Consider the following 20,416-nt stretch of genomic DNA (forward strand, 5'->3'; position numbering starts at 1 on the left):
CTTTATCATTATTATTATTTAAGGTGGAGTGTTGGAGTGCATTGGTTTTTTTTTTTTTTTCTTTTCAAGAGCAGCATTTATTTTTGGAGTCGCACATCTTTCTATTAAAGGGGTATTTATTTTTTAGTTTTTGGTACTTTTTAATACAATGAGACACTCAATTCTCTTTTTCAAAAAATAAAAAGGAGACACTCTTATCTTTGTTCTTTTTTTTTTTTTTTATGGGAAAACGAATGAACTTTCATTCATTTGAAATTGAGCTACAGCAAAGAGAACAAAACAAAAGCGGGGAGAACAAACAACAAACCGCTACATGCTACCTTCCTCTAGGATTACATGCTCCACAAAACTTGGACACACACTTTTCCAAACCTGTGAAACACTTGAAATTCTAGCTGCTCTTGCAAGTTCATGGCCTGCTTTGTTGCCACTCCTTTTCAAATGCTGAAAGAGCACCAGGAAAATGAGGAAGAGATGTCTTTAATGTTCTGCACCATGTATCCCAGCTCACCACCCAGATCACTTTCAGTGATGGCTTGAATAATTGAGAGGGCATCGGACTCAACAATGGCGTGGGAGATTTGCAATTCCGAAGCAAGCAGCACACCTTCTTGCAACGCCATAGCTTTTGAGATCTTAGCTGAGAAGGGTGCTGGTAGAATTTTGCTTGAAGTTGCAATGAGAGAGCCCCTACAATCACAAATCACCACGCCAATGCTAGAAGGTCTGTCATCATCTGAAGCAGTGCCATCAACATTAATTTTGAAGAAACTCGGTGGGGGGGCTTGCCAAGTCGTAGGGGTAGAGGCTGGAGAAAAAGCAAGGAGAGAGCATGCATCTTTATACTCACCTAGAATTTTGTTTGCCATTTCCCATACCTGACTTGGAGTAGTATGCGAGTCCTTGTGAATAGCTTGGTTGCGATTCCACCAAATGGACCAAGCCACTGCAAAGAAGAGCTCTAAGTCAAGTGGGGAGCCTTTCTCAATAAAGTCCAAGGCTATATCCACTAGATCTCTGGATGAGGAAGTTACTTCAATTGGGCAATTATGCCATTGTGCCCAAGTCAGCTTGGCGTGATCACAGAGGAGAAGTGCATGGGCAGTGGATTCCAAGGCCTTATCACATAAAGGGCAAAAACTTGAGCAATGAATACCTCTACGGCTTAAGTTGAGCATGGTTGGAAGGCCATTTACACAAATCCTCCAAGCAAAGATTTTGAGCTTTTGAGGGACTTTCTTGCTCCAAATCCGCTTCCATAATAAAGTTCTAAAATCAGGAGATGAGCACTCTCCCTCCTCCTTTGAGTCCACTAGGCTTGAGGCAATGTGATATGCACTTTTGACTGTAAAGACCTCCCGTTTATTGCCTATCCAGATGAGGCTGTCTTCGGGAAGATTATAATTGAGGGGAATTTTTAAAATTATGCTGGCTTCGAAGGGAATAAGATGGACATGACCACGTCTACTTTCCACCACTTAGTTTCATTATCGATAAGGGAGGATACCATTGGATAGTCTTCAAAATATGTTTAGGGTGTGAGCACTTTGTGGGAAGCTGGCATTGGCAGCTACTTATCATCCTAAATATGTATTCTTCGACCATTACCAACCCTTCATTTTGTTCCCTTTTTAATTACCTCAAGACTATTGTGAATGTTCCACCAAGTATAAGAGGGGTTGCTTCCTTTTTTGGAATTGAGAACTTCATTATGAGGAAAGTAGTTGGCTTTAAAGACCCGAGCCATCAAAGAGTCTGGGTTGGTGAGAATTCTCCAACCTTGCTTGGCCAACATGGCTAGGTTGAAAGCTTGGATGTTTTTGAAACTCATTCCTCCATGAGACTTTGATTTACACATCTTCTTCCAACTGACCCATGTAATTTTGTTCTCATCATCACTTTGCCTCACCAAAAATCCCTCATCATATTTTCTAAATCTTTGCATAAAGTCCTAGGGAGTTGGAAGCAACTCATTGTATATGTGGGCACTGCTTGGGCTACTGGCTTAATAAGAATCTCCCTCCCACCAATTGAGAGAAGCTTTCCTTTCCAACCAGCAAGTTTTTTTGCCACTCAATCCTTTATTTTCGCAAACACTTGAGCCTTGGATTTTCTTATGATAGTGGGTAGTCCTAGGTGGATTTGTGCACTTAAGAAGGCCGATAACTTGACATAGTCTATAACACTTAGATTTGTAATAATAATAATTATTTTTTGGTTCTTTTGAGGGAATGATATCATTAGTAGACTTTGAATTTGAAGTATGTAAAGAATTTTAGTCATGCTCAGAAGTCAAAACTGTTTGAATTGCAAGGATATAGAAATCTTTATGTTTCTTGGTTTGTCTGTTTTTTTGCTTTCACATCACACATATAATAGTAAATTAGTAACAAATAGTCTAACTATTTGATTTGATTTATTCTCACTAAAAAGTTGGCATTTATTTTTTATTATTTTTGTTAATATGAAAAATATGGGCCAACCTGACCCGACTCGGTCCGCAACCCGATTGACTCGACCGGTTTTCAACCCATTTAACATGGCCCATTTTTGGCCCGACCCATTTTGGCCTGCAACCCGAATGACCCGACCCAACCATTTGCCATGTCTAATCCTCTTTCTATTCTGCCAAAAAAGTTACTATTTAGAAGGATTAATGGTGATAATCAATATAAATTTACAGGACCAAAATGGAAAAAAAAAATACAATTAACCAAACTTAAGAGATGTAATTTGTATTTTTTTTTTTTTTACATTTATAATAATTTTTTAGTCTTCAAATTTTAATTTTTAATAATTAATGGAGATTTTGTTTTAAGAGAGTTTCAACCTATAAGCTCCACTCTTGAGGATAACTCTTTATTATCAAATCAAGACACTAATCGGTTTTTGATGTAGGTGGAGATTGAATCTCAAATTTCTTATCCAACCATCAGAGACTTTACCAGTTGAACTAACTTGAACCCAATAATTAGTGGAATTATGAACAAAAGGACAGTAAAAAAAAGGTGAAAAATACACTTTTGGTCTCTATATTTTGGGTTGATTTTCGATTTGGTCCCTAAATTGATTTTACTTCTAGGTCCATCCTTCATTTCAAAAAATCGTTTTTATTTTGGTTCTCATCGTCAAGCTAGTAACAGGAAAATCTGAGGTGGCAAACAGACTACACTTTGTGCACAATAAATGCTAACATGGCTAATAAAATAAGAGAATATTAAAAAATTGAGAAATGATATGTCCACAATATTTTCACAACAAATCGTAAGTGGCAGGTTGTTACTGGTTGTTATTGTTGAGCCAAACAAGTAATCTTCGTGTTAGGTTTAAATTTATACCAATAACAATTAACCACATGTAATTTGTTGTGAAAATATTATAAAAATATTGTGGACGTAGTATCTCTCTAAAAAATTTTATTTTGTCATTTTTTTAGAGATTTTATTTGTCATTTTTTAAATGCCACGTTAATATTTAAATTAATAAAAAAATAAATTTAAAAAAACCTTAAATCTAATTTAATTAAAATTATTTCTTAAAAAAACAACGGCCAGCAAATCAGGGGCCGATCTTTGAGGTTTTGATTAAGGAGACCATGGGGCCTTGATGCGGAGAAAATAATGGGAAAGATTTGGAGTCTTGCTGGTGGGTGTTGTGAAAAACAGATCGGTGGTGTTGTGAACTCCAAGCGGTGGTGGTTGTGGATTGGTTTGGTTTCGTTGGTTGTGGATTGGTTTGTTTGTTTTTGGTCTTCCTTTGGTCGGTTGGGTCCGTCGATGCTTTTGGCTTGGGTTGATGATAGTGGGTTTTCTCAGACTCAGACTCTCTCACAAATACACGTACAGACACTGATGCATAAATAGAGCTTCGTCCAGAACTTCTTCTCAACTGTGTGTGTGGTAGGGAAATGGCGATTGTGAAGGAGGGGGAACCTGGGAATCCAACCGACGCAGTTTTATTCTTTGGGATCAGTTTGGTGCTCGGAATCACTTGCAGGCATTTACTGCGTGGGACTAGGGTTCCTTACACTGTCGCCTTGCTCATCCTCGGCATTGCTCTCGGTTCCATCGGTATCTCTCTCTCTCTCTCTCTCCCTCTCCGTTCCGTACTTTTTATTTGTTTGATTATTGTTTCTGCCTCTGAATAATTCTTCCAATTCGTACTCTTCTTTCTGTTTGTTTCCGAGGAAAATTGTGCATCTTAGCCTAGACAGCTATACGATTCGTTCTATTTTTTTTCCCCCTAAAATACTATTTTTCATCAAACTTTAAAAAGTTCTTTTTTATAAAACTATTTAAAAGTTATTTTTAGTCCCTAAATTTTTGAAAATGTTTCACTTTTTGACTTAAACTTAAATATATTTTCATCACTAAATTATTGAATTTTTTTTCCTATTTTGTCTCTAAAATATTGATTTTTTTTTTTTTTTTTTTACAAAATCTAGGGACAAAAAAAGAATTTTTTAAAGTTTAGAGACAAAAAACAACTTTCGGTAAAGTTTAGTTATCAACAGCAATATTTTAACTTTTTTCTTTTGGTGTATGTGGAAAGTATAAAGGTATTGAATTCCTGTGTTTAAGCAATCAAACAAGCAGAGAGCGTAAAAGAAATTCAATATTATTTAGTCCATCGTATATGTAATCTGTTCTCCATTAGTAATGATGTCTAATTGATTTTTAGATATGTTCATTTTCATCGTTAATTTTGTATTAATTTTCTTTAGAAAGGATTATGAAGTTGTCATTGTTATCAAAACTTAGGTGTAAAATATGGGTGATTCCTTAATTTTTAGATTTATTTGGTTTTAAACCCTAAATAATTGAGGGCATTCCTTTTAAGGTTCTTCGTAAAAGTAATGAGCCTCACTCAAATGGCACATTTTATTCTCATTAGTGTGGGTGGAGGGTAAGGTTATTGGGTCAAATTTCACCGGGTGCGGCTGTAACTCACCACCACCACCACCACCACCAACAACAACAACTAGGTCTTAGTCCCAAAATTTGGGGTCGGCTATGGATATTCGACAAATTAGATTGGGTTGGCCACATGATAGTAGGGGATGCTCCAACATTTATTTGTATAATTGTATTGGATCCATATCATAAGAGAGTGACTAAATTTTATGCTAATCGTCAACCTACCACAACCCTCCTCCCTTACCCGGGCTTGGGACTGGCGGTGGACTAAAATTATGTCACTAAGCACAAACACAGGTAATCTTTGCTTATCTAAAAAGTGAAATAAAAGTATTGCAAGGAGAATTTGGTGATCAAAAGATTTAATTTTAAGAAAAAGAGAGCATAAATAATGTTCCATTTATGAAAATTTTATACTATAACAACCATTGGGTACAAAAATTAACAGCTAAAAAAGTCTTGATGGGACTAAAAATATTTTATCCTTAATGGGTCCAAAGCAAGAAGAAAGCCATCACTTTTCCAATTCTTTCTTTAGTTGCTAAACATTGTGCACCTTCTGCTTGCTATGTTTGGTACATTCATGAAGAACTTTGCAAGAAAGTAATGAATCAACGGATTCGGCTGTAAACAAGTACAATGAATCAATGAATTCATACATCTTGGGAGGTCTACGTGCATTCAAGGACAACCAAAACAGCAACGAATCAATGGATTGAGATTTGAATCTCTCTCTGTAGAAAGTTCCTGTTCTTCTAACATTTTTTTATTTCTCTCCCTCCATATATGCCACAATAAACAAGGACCAACATTTTAAACTCTATTCCTGAAAGTCTTTGAACTATGTCACTAACATTGAAGCAATCTTTTCACTGTCTTAGTCATCATGCACTTCACCTAACCCTCCTGTGCTTATTGGCGTGCTAGCAATTTCCATTCTACTAGATGGTATTTTTTTCTCCTCCTCTATACCTTCCCATAGGAACTCCTTTTGTAATTTCTCCCTCTATTAGCAACATTTACTATCATAGTGAAAAGGGACATGAAGTAGATAGGCAAATTTGAGCAAGTATTCTATATAATAGCAAGGACAAATTACAGTAAAGCTACATGTGGTTAGGCCCATTTTTACCTTACCTACTTGTGGTTCAAAACTTGACACTTTATCCGCTTGAGGTCACCTCTGTTAGGGACTCCGTAACCACCTTTATTAAAAATGGGTTAAATTTGTATTATTTTTCCGCTTTTACGTATCTCTCCTCTCTAAAAAAAGAAAAAAAAAACTAAAAGGAGAAAACAAAATCAAAAGGTGAGGATTTTGTAAAAATTAATATTTGGAACCCTATATTCAAAACTCCTAGCAACAATTACAAGAATGCAAAAAAATTAAACAAAAAACCCACAATAAATCTTAGCAATAGGATCGGATCTTATTTTTGTGTGTTTTATACCCATCAAATGGATCAAATAGCTAGGATCTAAAGCCAATTTTTACACTATATCAAAGAATGAATTTGAAGACAATGGAAACTACTCTGCCATCTCAATGACAAACTACTTGTTTCAATTGACTTTATGCAGTGTTGAGCTCGAAAGATGTGATGGTTTTTTTTTCCTGGTTAGAGGTCAATGTGTTTGCTTCGAACTCCTTTGATTAATGGCTGGGCTGCCAGCAACAATGGATTTGTCTACTTCAAGATGTCACTGGGTAGCTTTGATGGGTTGGTGACTAATGGTTTTTACTGGGTTTTTGATGTTTGTTGGAAGCTAGGTTCAAAATGTTGGCTGAGTTTGAAGGGTTTACTTCGAATATTTTGGGTTTGAATGGCTGGGTTTGAAGTGTTTGAATGGTTTTTACTGGGTTTTTGATGTTTGTTGGTATGAACGGCTGAGTTTACTTAAAATATTTCTAATTTGAGGGGCTAGTTAGATTGAATTGGTTTTTTTCGCTGGAGGGGCTAGTTGATTGAATGGGTTTTTAATTTTTTTATAAATTTGATGGGTTTCTTAGTTTGAGGAGATCTGGTTTTATTTATACTAAGTTCTGGGGGAATAACAGTCATTAGAGAACAAAACACAAAGACGATCAACCAGCTACAGAAAAAAAGCTGTTTGTAATTCACTTCTACACAATGTCCTTGCTGTCTGTGAGGAATATGAGTTGTTTGTAACCCAAAATCTTTGCTGCAATTACTGCATCTCAAACCGCAAGGAGGATAGTCTCTTGGGTGGTTTGGGCAAAGGCTTTTGACTCCTTTGAAGATCATTCTCCCATCTTTAGCAATTGCTTCGATTGCATACCTTGACCTCTTAAGCCTTTTGTGTTTGTTCCTCACACCAGCAACTTGGATAATTAGTTTCCAAATTTTCCCAAAACTGGATAGGATTCTTGGCTTTGTCTCTTCCTTCTTTAAGTTTTTTCTATATTTGATAATTAGCTGACAATGTCTTTGTTTGGTCTAATGGGTTGGTTAAATTTGAATTTGAATTTGCTAGGGGCATCTCGATTTCAATGATGGCTGTTGCTACTTCTATTGGTACCAATTTCATTGTGTCTTATTGACAGAGAGATCTGCTTCAAAATTTGAATTGAATAGAACCACTTAAGTTCTTCTCAAAAAAATAAAGGTTAAATGCAAAAGTGCTGGAGTTGGTTCCAAATTTAATCTCAAAGCTGTCATTGAATTGTAATTGTTTGGAATTTCATCTGAAATGTTCATCTATATTTGCAAAAATTCTAGTTTTTTGATTTGTGTTATGTTATGTTTTTGTGATAAAAGTTGTTTTAAACGGAAAAGCTAAAGGTGGGTTACGGGAGACAATTAGAGGTAATCTTAGGTGGACAAAGTGTCAAGTTTTAAACTACGGGCAAACAAGGTGAAAATGATGAGTTTACTGTAATTTGTCCTAATAATAACTTGACCAAAGAGAGAATTTCCCCCACCCATTATTGGCAGGGATGGCAGGCTCAAGATCATTCCATGTGGAGTCAAAAGATCTTTTAACTCAAATTAGAGGGGAGGGGGGGGGGGGGGTGGGGGAGTGGTATACACCTTCGAATCTATGAGAGGGAAAATATTTCTTACGGTTTGTCTTTATGCGAAAGGGTTCTGTGGTTATGGAAGAATTTAGAGGTGGTGATTGATAGGCAACAACAATAGTTTGTGAAGAGAACAAGGGAACAAAGCCTATGAGTTTCATAGAAATTCTAACGCATTTGGGCGTTATGTTGTGGTGATAACTGATAAGTAGACTTTCAAACTTCTGGAAAAGGGCCATATTTTATGCTCATTTTGATAATACATTTTTTCCTTAAGATTTTTAACTGTAAAAACTGTGCATCATTTGCCTGATTCCTAAGGCGTGTTTGAAGTTATTGTTTCATTGCAATTAATGCTAACTCAAGTTGATCAATGATGGGTTATCATGCAGAATATGGGACGCACCATCAATTTGGAAAGATTGGGGATGGCATTCGACTTTGTAAGTTCAGAATATATTTTTAATTTAGCACTGTAACATCTAACATAGGCTTGGCTTTGTGAAACAGTTTTTGACACACGAGTTTCTCTTCTTGTTCAAATATTGGCCATTTTTTTTTTCTGAGTGGAAACTATTGGCCATTGGAAGGGTTTAATGTTGTTAATATGCAGGGGCAAATATTGATCCTGACCTTCTATTGGCGGTTTTTCTTCCTGCACTTCTTTTTGAGAGTTCATTTTCAATGGAGGTGCACCAAATAAAGGTTTCATTTCTCTATCTTTTAGTACTAGTCATTTGTGTTTTGGTTATTGGAAATTTGGAAAATTTCTTTGGTACATCCAAATAGTAGACTTGCAGATTTACCCCCCCCCCCCCTACACAACACACATTTCCTGCTCACACATATTGATATAACACATGGCTCCAAAATTACTTTTTTCTTTGTGCTCAAGGGAGATATGTGATCATGACTGAGATTATGAATAATATGTCAACTCCTAGAGTGGAAGATGTAGAAATTCACCAAGTGAATTTATAAGATGGATGATAATATCAGTTAGGAATATGGTTGGAAGCTCAAGGTTTTTGTGGAGACAATCCATAACAAATTCGTTATTTAACGCCATGTTTTGTGGAGATAACTCTCCGCCAAAGATGGGTAACTTCATGCCCATAACGCCACAACCATTTCCCTAATAAAGCTTGAATGACGCCACACTTTTTATCCCCAAAGCACCCAATTTAACAGGCAAACACACCTTATCCCAAGCCACCAAAGGATATTTGAAACTCCCCTCAAAAGACCCCAAAAGAAAATTCCTCTGAATACTTTCCATTCTAGCAGCCACAACTTTAGGAATAGTGAATAGAGATAAAAAGTACGTAGGAAGACTTGGGAGAATACTTTTTAGTAAAGTGAGCCTACCACCCTTAGATAGTAGAGACGCTTCCACTCTGATAGTTTCTTTTCCATCTTCTCCAGAATAGGATTCCAAATCGAAGTTGCCTTCAAAGAAGTTCCCAACGGCATCCCCAAATATTTCATAGGCAGACTCCCCACTATACATTGAAGAATACTAGCCAATGCAACTAGATTATTCACCTCCCCAACGGGGACAATCTCACTTTTCTCAACATTGATCTTCAAACCCATAAAAGCCTGAAAACAAGACAACGCCAACCTTATGGACAACAACTGTTCCCTAGAGGCATCACAAAATAAGATAGTGTCTTCTGCAAACAACAAATGGGAAATCTGCACACCAACCAAATTCATTGCTCCCACTTGAAAACCCCAAATAAGGTTATTCTCCTTTTTCTTCTTCAAAATTCTACTTAAAACCTCCATTATCAAGAGAAACAAAAGCGGGGATAAATGGTCTTCTTGTCTCAACCAACGAGAGCTTCTAAAAAATCCTTCAGGGGATCCATTTACCAGGTCTAAAAAGTGAACAGAAGTAACACAAGTCTTAATCCACCCCCTCCATTTCAACCCAAAACCCATCATGTCCAACAGATAAAACAAGGCTTCTCAGTTTACATGGTCATATACTTTTTCAATATCAAGCTTGCAGACCACACCAGGTAACCGACTCTTCAACCTACTATCCAGACACTCATTTGCAATGAGCGTTGAATCCAGAATTTGCCTACCACCAACAAACGAATTTTGAGTTTCAGAGATAAGTTTATCCAAAACCGCCCTCAATCTGTTAGCCAACACCTTGGACAACAACTTGTACACATTGCCCACCAAACTGATAGGGTGGAAGTCCATAATGTTAACAACATTACTCTTCTTAGGAATTTAAAATGAGAATGAAGCATTCATAGACCGTTCAAACATAGAGTGCCGATGAAAATAATCAAAGAAATCCATGACATCCTTTTCCACAACACTCTAGCAATTGTGAAAGAAAGCCATGGTGAACCCATCATGACAAGGGACTTTATCACCTTCCATCTCCCCTAAGACCTGGATAACTTCCTCCTTAGTGAACTCCTTCTCTAAGGTCAGCCCTCATACAGCCCCTGATAGAATAGAACTAACTGAGATAACCAATTTAATCTTTGCTTTTCCTGGAACTCTTGGCTGCCTGCCTCATATGATAGTGATCCAATGATTTAACTTTTCTTTTCTTTTGGCATCTGTATGGGATAACCAATGTTTGCTTATAAAATGATTTACTATCAGACAATTATAAACTGCTGTACGCACAACAAAGCAACTTCTTGAGAGTTAATGGCCTGTGCTTCCTATTGGCAATAGACTTTGTCTTGGCTTGATGAGGAAATTAGCAAGGAGTTTTTTTTTTTTTTGATAAGTAATATTACTTCATTGAAAAAAGAAAACAATACAAAAAAACCTAAGCACACAGGCAGTGTCCTAAGGAACAGAAAAAACTGTGAAAACTATAAATCAAAGAAGAACGACTATCTAACAAATCTGTCAAAGAATTAAAGAAAAACACCCGAAGCATTTGTCCACTCTAGCAAAGATTGAAGAAAAAACAATTTCATATCATGAGTTGATCTCTCGCATCCTCCAAAAGTACGAGCATTCCTCTTCCATGAAATTCCCCACATAATACAATGAGGAATCATACTCCAAATCACCAAGGACTTACGTCTGCTACATTTATACGACTAGGTTGCTAGAAGATCCACAACATTGCATGACATAACCCAATGAACACCAAATGAAGAAAAAACCATATTCCACAACTCTCTAGATTCCATTGGGCTTGTTCAAACCATCATAATCTCAACTTTTATTTGCACCTTAATAGTATAGAGCTTTTCAAAGAATTTAAAAAACCCTATTTAGCTCCTTGATTTGTATAATTTTTTATGTACATATATTTACTTGTTTGGAGCAATCTTAACTTCATACAGGTTATCTAATGATGATTTTTAACATTTTCAGAATTTACATGATTTGGCTGGTTTGTCCATTTTTTCTGCAGAGATGCTTAGTACAAATGATTTTACTTGCTGGTCCCGGTGCTCTGATTTCAACCTTCTGTCTTGGAGTTGCTTTAAAGGTATCCTTCACCTTGCTGTTTAGACTCTAGTGTTTGTGTCACGTAATCAAATCTGTAATATCACACTGCAGTTCACTTTCCCGTATGAATGGAGTTGGAAAACATCATTGTTGCTCGGGGGACTTCTGGGTGCTACAGATCCCGTGGCTGTTGTTGCTCTGTTGAAAGAGCTTGGTGCGAGTAAAAAACTAAGTACAATAATTGAAGGGGAGTCCGTGATGAATGACGGGTATTTATATTCAATGCTTTACCACTTTTTTCTTGTATCTATTATCTCCATCGAATTTTGACTGTTTAGCATGTAAAACCAGATGGTTGCTTTGTCATATATCTACATACATATATACTGTCCTTGTCCTATAAGTAGTGTCTTACTTTCCTTTCTGGGATGTCTCTAAATGAATGTCAACTTTCAAATACTAAGACTATTTATTTATCTATGTTTCTCATCTTGTCCTTGGCCACTCAAAAAATTACCAAAGCACTAATTGAAGTTGTGCTTACCTTTGGTTGTGTTGGTAACTTTATTATACTTATTCTCATTTCTTAAGTACTTATCAAAAAGGTCATTCCCATTTCTTGAGAACGGTGCCATTTCAACCCAAGACACTTGATTTGGGATTGAGGAATTATTACTTTATTGTTTTCATGATGATGATTATAGTGATGGTGTAGTTATCATTGCCATCATCATAGTTATCATTAACATTGATTTTAATACTATCATGGATAGTGAGAATTACTTCGATATATTATGTCTTACATATTTGGCCTACTTTGAGTTTGCTTGGTTTCCATGTCCAGGGCAGCAATAGTGGTTTATCAGTTATTCTATCGAATGGTCCTTGGACAGAGCTTTGGCTGGGTTGCCATCATCAAATTTCTCACACAAGTCTCGCTTGGGGCGTATGTATCACTTATTTTTATTGCGATGCTGACAAAATTATTTTGGTTATATGACCCTTTCCTGGTCCAGGGTAGGCATTGGTCTTGCTTTTGGAATAGTCTCTGTTTTGTGGCTTGGGTTTATTTTTAATGACACGGTGATAGAGATCACACTGACACTTGCTGTGAGCTACATTGCGTACTTCACTGTACGTTCCTTACTGAGCTTGGGCACTTTTTTTTTCGAAGTTCATGTGCATTTATTATATTTGAATCTTTGATTGATGTATACAGCATGTTAATGTTGGAGAAATCTGCCAAAAAATATATTATTCCAACCTGTCTATTAGTTTATTTTTATATAACTTGTGTCCCACTTCCTAACACTTAGGTCCTGAGTGAATTCCTGGATCTTAGTCATGATGCCAAATTTGCCCAAAAACTGAAGACGAAGTTCGACAAGGTGGGGGTGAGGATCCTATGGACAACATTTTCTCACACTTGGGGAGTATATACTTATTTTTTCTTAGTCTCATGTTGAAGCTAGCATATACTCCTTTTGGTTGGAATGTCAGGCTCTCATCAACCAGGCTCTGGGTCTTTTGCATTTAGAACATGACATATCACTTAAAGGGCCATTAGGAGTCTCGCATTTCTTGCTTCCAATTTGAACCAACACAACCCTATAATAATAATAATAATAATAATAATAATAATAATAACAATAATTGATGATGCGAAAAAAATTAGTAGGCTAGATGCTTCAGACTTGAAATGACTACTTGCTGACTTGATGGCCTGAAAAAGAAAAAAAAGTGATCAAAGGTGACCCGGGTTGCTGGCCAAAACCCTCTGATGGCAAAGTTAGTTTTCTCTCTATATTTTTGGAGTTCTAACTTTTTAGGAAATATCAAGCATACCTTTGTTTGGTCTGAATGAGCGTTTATATAGTGTCCTAAAGATAGTTATCAAACTTGTAACCTCCCTGAATTCGAGGAGGTGTGAGGGTTCAAAGATAACTTCCACAACTGCTTAGGAGTTACATACTTCTTACATAACGGTCATTGGAAGTTATGTGTCACGACCCAAATCCGATACCCGAATTTGTGACCATGACCGACATGCTAATATCAAGTTTAAACCTGATATTAACAAGAACCAACTAAACTTTTAACAAAAACTTCTCTCTTTCTTTTCATTCTTATTTCTTTACTTCTTTGAATAAATTTTCACTTGATATTCAGAGCATCTACATTGTACTCAAAGAATAACATAATCCACCAGTTAATAAAATTCTAAATTTCACATGATACATCTCTTAATACTTTAAGGTACACAACTTTCATTAGATCCTAAAACACATAATACTACAAAACTAAACATCAAATCACTAGTTTGAGATCTATACTTTTAAAACTAAAACTAGCTCCTTCCAAAACTCGACTCAAGTTTCTTCTGCTCCAAATTAAAACCTGTTGACTAAAAGTGTGGAAGGGGTGAGCTACACAGCTCAGTAAGGGTAAAACACATAAGAATTTAATAAGAATGCATGTAAATCAAATCATTTCATTTTATAAATGATCAGATAGGAGAACATCTTTTCATGCATCGTATTTTATACTATTTATAATAATAACTTATACGTTCTTTATAGGAAAATGATTGTTCTTCTTTTTCTTATCAGGATAATATTACCAAAACCTTTCAGGCTGAATTTCTTTTATTTCTTACAAAGTCACCATATATAATTTTGATTGTTTAAAAATCATATACATACATACATACATACATACATATATATGTGTGTATATATATATATATATATATTCTTGTTACAAAATAATCATTTTAACTTAAATCAGATAATTGGTGACTTTGTCTTAAACTAGAAACATTTTAACAAATAAGAAGACTTTTCTTTATAAATTTCTTATTATAAAATATTATAACTTTCATAGTCATAAAACTTAACGTTTCAATAAGAACAAATATCTGATGACTTTTTAACATAAACTTGAATTTTCATAAGAAGCTTTATCTTTAAAGTACAAAAGAATTTCAGAAACTTTTATCTTTAAAGAATAGCTTTTCTTTTCATCATAAACTTCCTTTCATGAGAGCTTTCAACTTTTCATAATGCATTTAAATAATTCATTCTCTCATGATCAATAAAATAATATAACTGTTCGTAACATATTGGTTAGTTCATATCTAATAAATCTGTACTTATTTGGGAGGCTTCTAGCACCACTGTGCTAGGCATCCAGCATTCCCCACAATACTAGGTATTTCCGGAATCACATCATAATACATATCTTTCAACCATAGGGGTAGGCTGACTTCCTCCACAAGTTGGTCGTAACCAACAAAGGCGGGTATAGCAGAGCCAGTCCCACTTTTAATGGCCAATCATATAATATTTTTCATGGAAAGCTAGTAATTAAACCCTTACTGGCAGAGTTCAAGACATAACCCGAAAACATTTCATACTTATACATCATACTGAAAATTCTTATTTTTCATCACATTTCATAATAATAACATTTCCATTCTTTTTTTTGAACATCATGTTCGTGGAATTAGTAATAGCATCAATATGCATAAATCATATGCATAAGGTTTCGAAAGCCCACGAACATATCTTTGTCTAAAACATGATTATATGTCATATTTCTAATCAAAAGCCTTTTAATGCATCATATACTTTAAAATAACCTCATGACTTACCGAATGCTCATATAACTTATCCCTTACCTGAAAGCAGAGGAACTGAGAGTCTACAGTCGAAGGAGCTTAGACTTGAGTACTGGTAACCCCTAAACCAAATATCAAAACTTATTACTATCAATTATACCTTAAAATAAACTTACACATCATCTCAAAGCCTATCTCTTAAAATCAGGGAAGTCCTAATCCCACCTCAAAGAGGTTCCCACAAACATACAATGCACACATCAACATATGATGTACCAAACTAAAAAAAACCAACATTCTCATATTTATATCATATCTCTAGAAGAGCCAACTTTATTTCAAAAGGTGCTTTGAGATTACGGCAATAATGTATGCATAAACATAAACTCTTTTAAGCATGGTCATATAAACATGTACAATCACAGGGCAACGCGAATTGAACAAGACAGCTTCATAAAAACAACAGCCGGATGGTTTAGAACCCCTCCTTTGAGCACTAAACTTTGAGCCAAGTATATTGAAAAAATATATCTATGATCTAGACATACCAAATGATGAGCATAATAAATTATAACTCAAATCATTCACCCTAACTTTAGAATTAAATCCTCAAAGTTAGGCATGTCTCTTACTATTCACTGTTTTATTCTAGCAGCATATGCCTCATTTGTAAAATACAAATGGGCTATCTAAACACATCCAAATGTCATGAAATTTTACAGAGCTACTCCCCTATATGTCTAGTTTATACTTTATCAATTTCAGAGCCAAAACATAAAACCATGATTTATTAAAAATCGTACAAGGCAACCTGCTCAAATCTGTCCTGACAGAAATTCATGCAACTTAGAAATTACACCATTAATTTTATGTTGATCCAAATGTTGTGAGACCACTTCCATAACAACCATATGTGTCTTAGGATTCATAAAATAAAATACTCCTATCATCCTAATTCATAGCAAAATATTTAATACAAAATTTTCTTGTGGTAAACATCAAATTTGTCACAGTGACAGCTTCAATGCATATTCTTACAAAATTCATCAACTAAATGCAAATGGTCTTCATTTCATTTGGGTATTTTTATACCAATACTATAAACATGAAAATAAATTATTAAGCATCCAATAGACCATAACACCATCAATCTTTCAACTTACTAAAACAGAAATCACAAGTTCAGCTTCTGAAATCAGATTTGAGAACAAAGAAGGGAAAATAAACAAAACAATCATACTATCAACATACCCAAAATCAAATGAGGTTTTGATTACTTACCCACAAACTTTGAAGTTGAAACTTTAGTGTTAGGCTCTTAATTTCTTCTTTAGTGAGATTTATTGTTTTGGTGAGAGAGGGAGAGAGAGATGTAGCAGTGTAAGAGCAAAGAGAGAAGGAAAACAAAGAAGCAAGAAAAAGGAATAGAGAAAGAAGTCAAGGGGCTGGACTTTCTGATGCAGCCAAGAAGATAAGATAAGGGGAGTGGACTTTTCTTGGGGTGGGGCACGTGTAATGCTAAGGAAAAAGGCTATTGCTCACTTCTTCTTCTTTTTTAAAAAAAAAAATTTATTTTCTACCCTTAAAAGCTTATATTTCTAGAAAGGCCCAAAGAACAAAATAACTTGGTACATAAACCCCTTATCTTAAACACTTAATTAAACAACAATAACTATATATCTAATAACTTAACCACTTAATATAGTTTTGTATATACTTAGTATATTTTATAATACAATTAGCCATTCACTTATTTATAATCTTTACAATTCTTATTCAAAATTATTATAAAATAATATGTTTATTAAATACTCTTATATTAATTATAGAAAGAAAGTGGCTTAAAATAATAATTAACCACTTAAACACAAAGTTTAACTATAAAATTGGGTCGGGGTATTACATTATGTGTGTAATAAGGAGTTGTAGTACATACTCAGGAATTTTCCTAAGTGTGAGGGCCTCGTTCGAGGATCCTCCTGTTGAGCGTACCTTGCTTAGAAACAAGGTTGTTCCCCTTATGGACGACCTTTGTTCAGGATGAGACGACGTGGTTTTGTCCCTTGACCATGCGAAGCTCGTCCAAGCTTCTTCCTCCATGGACGAGATAGTCATTGACGAGGTTCCTACAATCCTTAATTCGCTGGCCTTGTTCTAGACGACCTTTATGGATGATGTGGGAGTTGGTACTTTATCATACCCTATCAGTTGCCCCCTTGTCCAAAGGTTGTCCAAAGCTCTTGGTCTTTGGACACGTGTTTCCATGCTCATGATCATGCGTTACTCCAGGTGTCACAATTTTGATGGTCGAATTCCTATGGTCTCAGATTGTGCCACGCGTCATAACTTTATCAGTTAACTGTCACGTCGGTTCGTGTTTTCGAGGAAATTGCCACATGGCTCTTCCTGGTTGATCACGTCATTCCAAGTATCATTTTTCAACGCCTATAAATAGTAGATTTCCTCTCATACCCTCTGCACTTTTCAAATTTTCTTGTTTGACATTCCTTCTCTGTCGCCTCGTTTAGAAGTATTCCAACATCCCTAGTTTCCCTTCGTCTAGAGCCAGGTATCTTCTTCATACTCGTCTTTAGGTTTTCCTTAAATTTTCAAAATGTCTAAAGTTGTTTCTTCGTCTAGTAATAGTGTTGATAAAGAGATAGACAAATACCACAACTCAACTAATTACAATGGCTCTAGTAGTGATAGTAGTAATAGTGGGGGGAACACCTCAGATGAGTATATTTTTGGGGTTCCTAGGGTTCCCTTGGAAGTCTTTCAAGAGGAACTTAGGACGAGAGTAGCGTCTGGGTCTGGGGCTAGTCCCTCCAGCACTCCCTCGTCCACCCCTCAGGAAGAGGTTGAGACCATATACAGCTGTGCTGTGGGGGTTCCTTCTAAGACGAACGATAAGAAGTTAGCGTCTCTTAGGAGCTGGTACTAGATTCCAAATGAGTTAAACCCTAGGTTGGCTGTTCGTGATGAGTGGTGTTGCCAACCTCGTTTTGGTATAGGAGTTTATAAGGCTTATCTTCTAGGAGTTCTTAGGTTGCCTCTTAATGCATTTGCTAGGGAGTTACTCACCAGATTGGGTTTAGGGCTGTGTCAGTGCAAGCCCAATGCATGGAGACTCATCATTTCTATGCAAATTTTGTGGAGAGAGGTTTTTGAAAGGGATTGTCCTCTTACTGTTGACGAATTCCCTTTCTGCTACAAACCTTCTAAAAGTAGCCAATCCCGTGGCTTTTATAAATTTACAGCCAGAAGAAGAGACTGTAGGATGATAAAGTCGTTGGTTACATCAGATAGGAATTAGAAGACGGAGTTTTTCTTCGTCTCTGGTTTTTGGGCATGACACCCTGTTGAGGCGGGCAGGGATCCATTTGCCCCATATACAGGAGAGTTAGGAAACCTTCGTCCTGAAGGTATGCTTATTACTATTATATTTTTATTTTTATCATATATGTCGTTTTATACTTACTAAACTCCTCGTCCTTTCTGCAGGTATTAGACGGCCGTCCTTGAACAAGTTTTATCTAGGACGTGTTCAAAAAGCTCATCTTTACCCCAAGAGGGACTTCCATTCTTTGGTTACCCTTCAACGCCTTACTACTTGGGGACTTGGTCCTGAGCCCTCTCTTGAAGCCACAGCCCACGAGATTACAGTCCGTAGACGTAAGTTTTTGCCTTGAAAGATTCCCTTGTCATTTCATTCATTTTTTTTTTTGGAATGATGCTAACAACTTTCTTTGCAGTAATGGCTACTATGAAAGAGAACAAGGGCAAGGAAGTTGTGGACGAGGCAAGCAAGCAAGACGTTGAAGAGCAGCCTCTTCCTGCTGTAGGTGATAAGAGAAGTCTGTCGAAAGGTGTTGATTTGGAGAATCTCCCTAGCCGTCGGAAGGAGAAGAGGGCGAAGCACAGGTTGTCCAGACCTGGGGTCGTCAATCCTGTCGTCCCTATCCCTCCTCCATCTCAGTCGCCGTCCATCTAGATCCAGGACATAGAGTCGTCTGAGCCTACCAACACTCCATCGTCCAAAACCACTGCGCCTACCTTGTCCCAGCCTCCTCTGAAAGTTGCTTCGAACATCGTCGAGAACGAGGACTTGGCCTGGGAGAGGTTTGAGAAGGCCGTGTCTGGCGAGGACGTGGCTGCGTGCTACAGCATGTCCTTGAGAGAGTTTGAACACTCAGGTGTCCATGACCTTTTCAAGGTAATTAGTACAAACTTTTCTCCGTTCTTTCTTATTTCGTCCATGTCTTCCCTGTCATGTGCTTTATTTATTTGCTTTAAACAAAAATTCGTGATCACTTGTGCAGGCTATGTAAAAGTTCATAGTTGCGTCCAGACAGGCCACGGAGCTGGACAAGACGAGGATCTTATTGGAGAGAAGGATAAACGAAGTCAGGGATGACTGTAAGGGCTAGGCTGAAACAGCGGCCAAGGCTAAGGAGGAAACTAAGGGGTTGCTGAACCTTGTTGAAGAGCTGAAAGCTGATATAGTAGAGAAAGACACTCGTCTTGATCACCTCCAGAAGAAGGTCGACGAGCTGAGCAATTCTCTTGAAAAGGCCAAAGAAAATGTTGTAGAGGAGTTCAAAGCCTCAAAGCAATTAACTGACCTGCTGGACGCCAACTATGCAGCTGGGTTTAAAGACTTTTGCATAGAGGCAAAGGAAAAGTTTCCTGATGTGGACTTCAGCTCCATTGTGCTTCAACTAGGGGGTGCTGCTAGTTCTTTTCTTCAGACGAGTTCTGAAGATATCAATATTGAAGATGACGCCTCGACCAAGCCAGCCCAGGACGAGTCTAAGACCGGAGAGGATCCTTCAGCCAAAGCATAAAAACCTAACCAGTTGTTATTACTTCTCTTTCTTTTTTTGTTTCATGAGGTCCGTTGTTTTAGGGTCACTTTTAAAATTTATTCAAGTACATTTTACTCGTCCATAGTGCTTTGGACGAGTTTATTAACAGTTGCCTTTTAGGGCTTATTTTGTAAGGGTTTTTGGACGATAATCATCTACCCTTTTAATGCTTTGATGAATGTTTATTTTTACCCATCATTGAGTGTATGGAGTCTATCCTTTTTTCATTGTCAATATTATTGGTTTTTATGTAATTTACCCATTATAAGTGTTAAAGGGTCGTCCACGTACTTTTCTTATGGACGACCCAATTTTGCATGGGCGTCTTGCTTGCCATTTAAATTTTTCTAAGTGTGACTCGTCTCAAAAATGGCAATGATGTTCATTCGTCTTTTCCCTCATCCATGGGTTAGGCAGTTGGCCTTCGTCTTTCGTCTAGACGTTTCTAGTGTTTGCCTCGTCCTAGAACACCTGGGCGTCTTGGCCAGATGCTCGTCCATAAGCTAGCTTCACTGTATGCCATTTT

The 20,416-nt window shown here is 36.6% G+C and overlaps 1 protein-coding gene and 2 long non-coding RNA genes across 5 annotated transcripts; 2 read left to right on the forward strand and 1 right to left on the reverse strand.

Annotated features, from left to right (window-relative positions):
- Window positions 1-3,554: 3,554 nt before the first annotated feature.
- LOC142629703 (sodium/hydrogen exchanger 8-like) lies at window positions 3,555-12,624 on the forward strand. 3 transcript variants are annotated; one of them, XM_075803745.1, is made up of 7 exons: window positions 3,555-4,070; window positions 8,349-8,399; window positions 8,570-8,661; window positions 11,366-11,443; window positions 11,515-11,672; window positions 12,248-12,349; window positions 12,420-12,624. In XM_075803745.1, exons 1-7 carry the CDS (start codon window positions 3,908-3,910, stop codon window positions 12,607-12,609), a joined length of 834 nt encoding a protein of 277 aa, XP_075659860.1. In that variant the 5' UTR covers window positions 3,555-3,907; the 3' UTR covers window positions 12,610-12,624. The 3 variants fall into 3 exon arrangements, with proteins under 3 accessions (XP_075659860.1, XP_075659861.1, XP_075659862.1); XM_075803746.1 differs by having other exon boundaries at window positions 12,425-12,552; XM_075803747.1 differs by having other exon boundaries at window positions 12,449-12,494.
- Window positions 12,625-13,516: 892 nt separating this feature from the next.
- Window positions 13,517-16,502, reverse strand: LOC142629704 (uncharacterized). Its single transcript, XR_012843097.1, has 2 exons — window positions 16,304-16,502; window positions 13,517-15,144 (listed from the first exon to the last, which is right to left on the reverse strand). It is a non-coding gene; the product is annotated as an uncharacterized LOC142629704 (long non-coding RNA).
- Window positions 16,503-18,604: 2,102 nt separating this feature from the next.
- LOC142627036 (uncharacterized) lies at window positions 18,605-19,851 on the forward strand. The gene is made up of 3 exons (XR_012842745.1): window positions 18,605-18,697; window positions 18,778-19,238; window positions 19,345-19,851. It is a non-coding gene; the product is annotated as an uncharacterized LOC142627036 (long non-coding RNA).
- Window positions 19,852-20,416: the final 565 nt, after the last annotated feature.

The sequence above is a fragment of the Castanea sativa genome, chromosome 3, assembly GCF_040712315.1.
Source record: "Castanea sativa cultivar Marrone di Chiusa Pesio chromosome 3, ASM4071231v1".
NCBI classification, from domain to species: domain Eukaryota; kingdom Viridiplantae; phylum Streptophyta; class Magnoliopsida; order Fagales; family Fagaceae; genus Castanea; species Castanea sativa.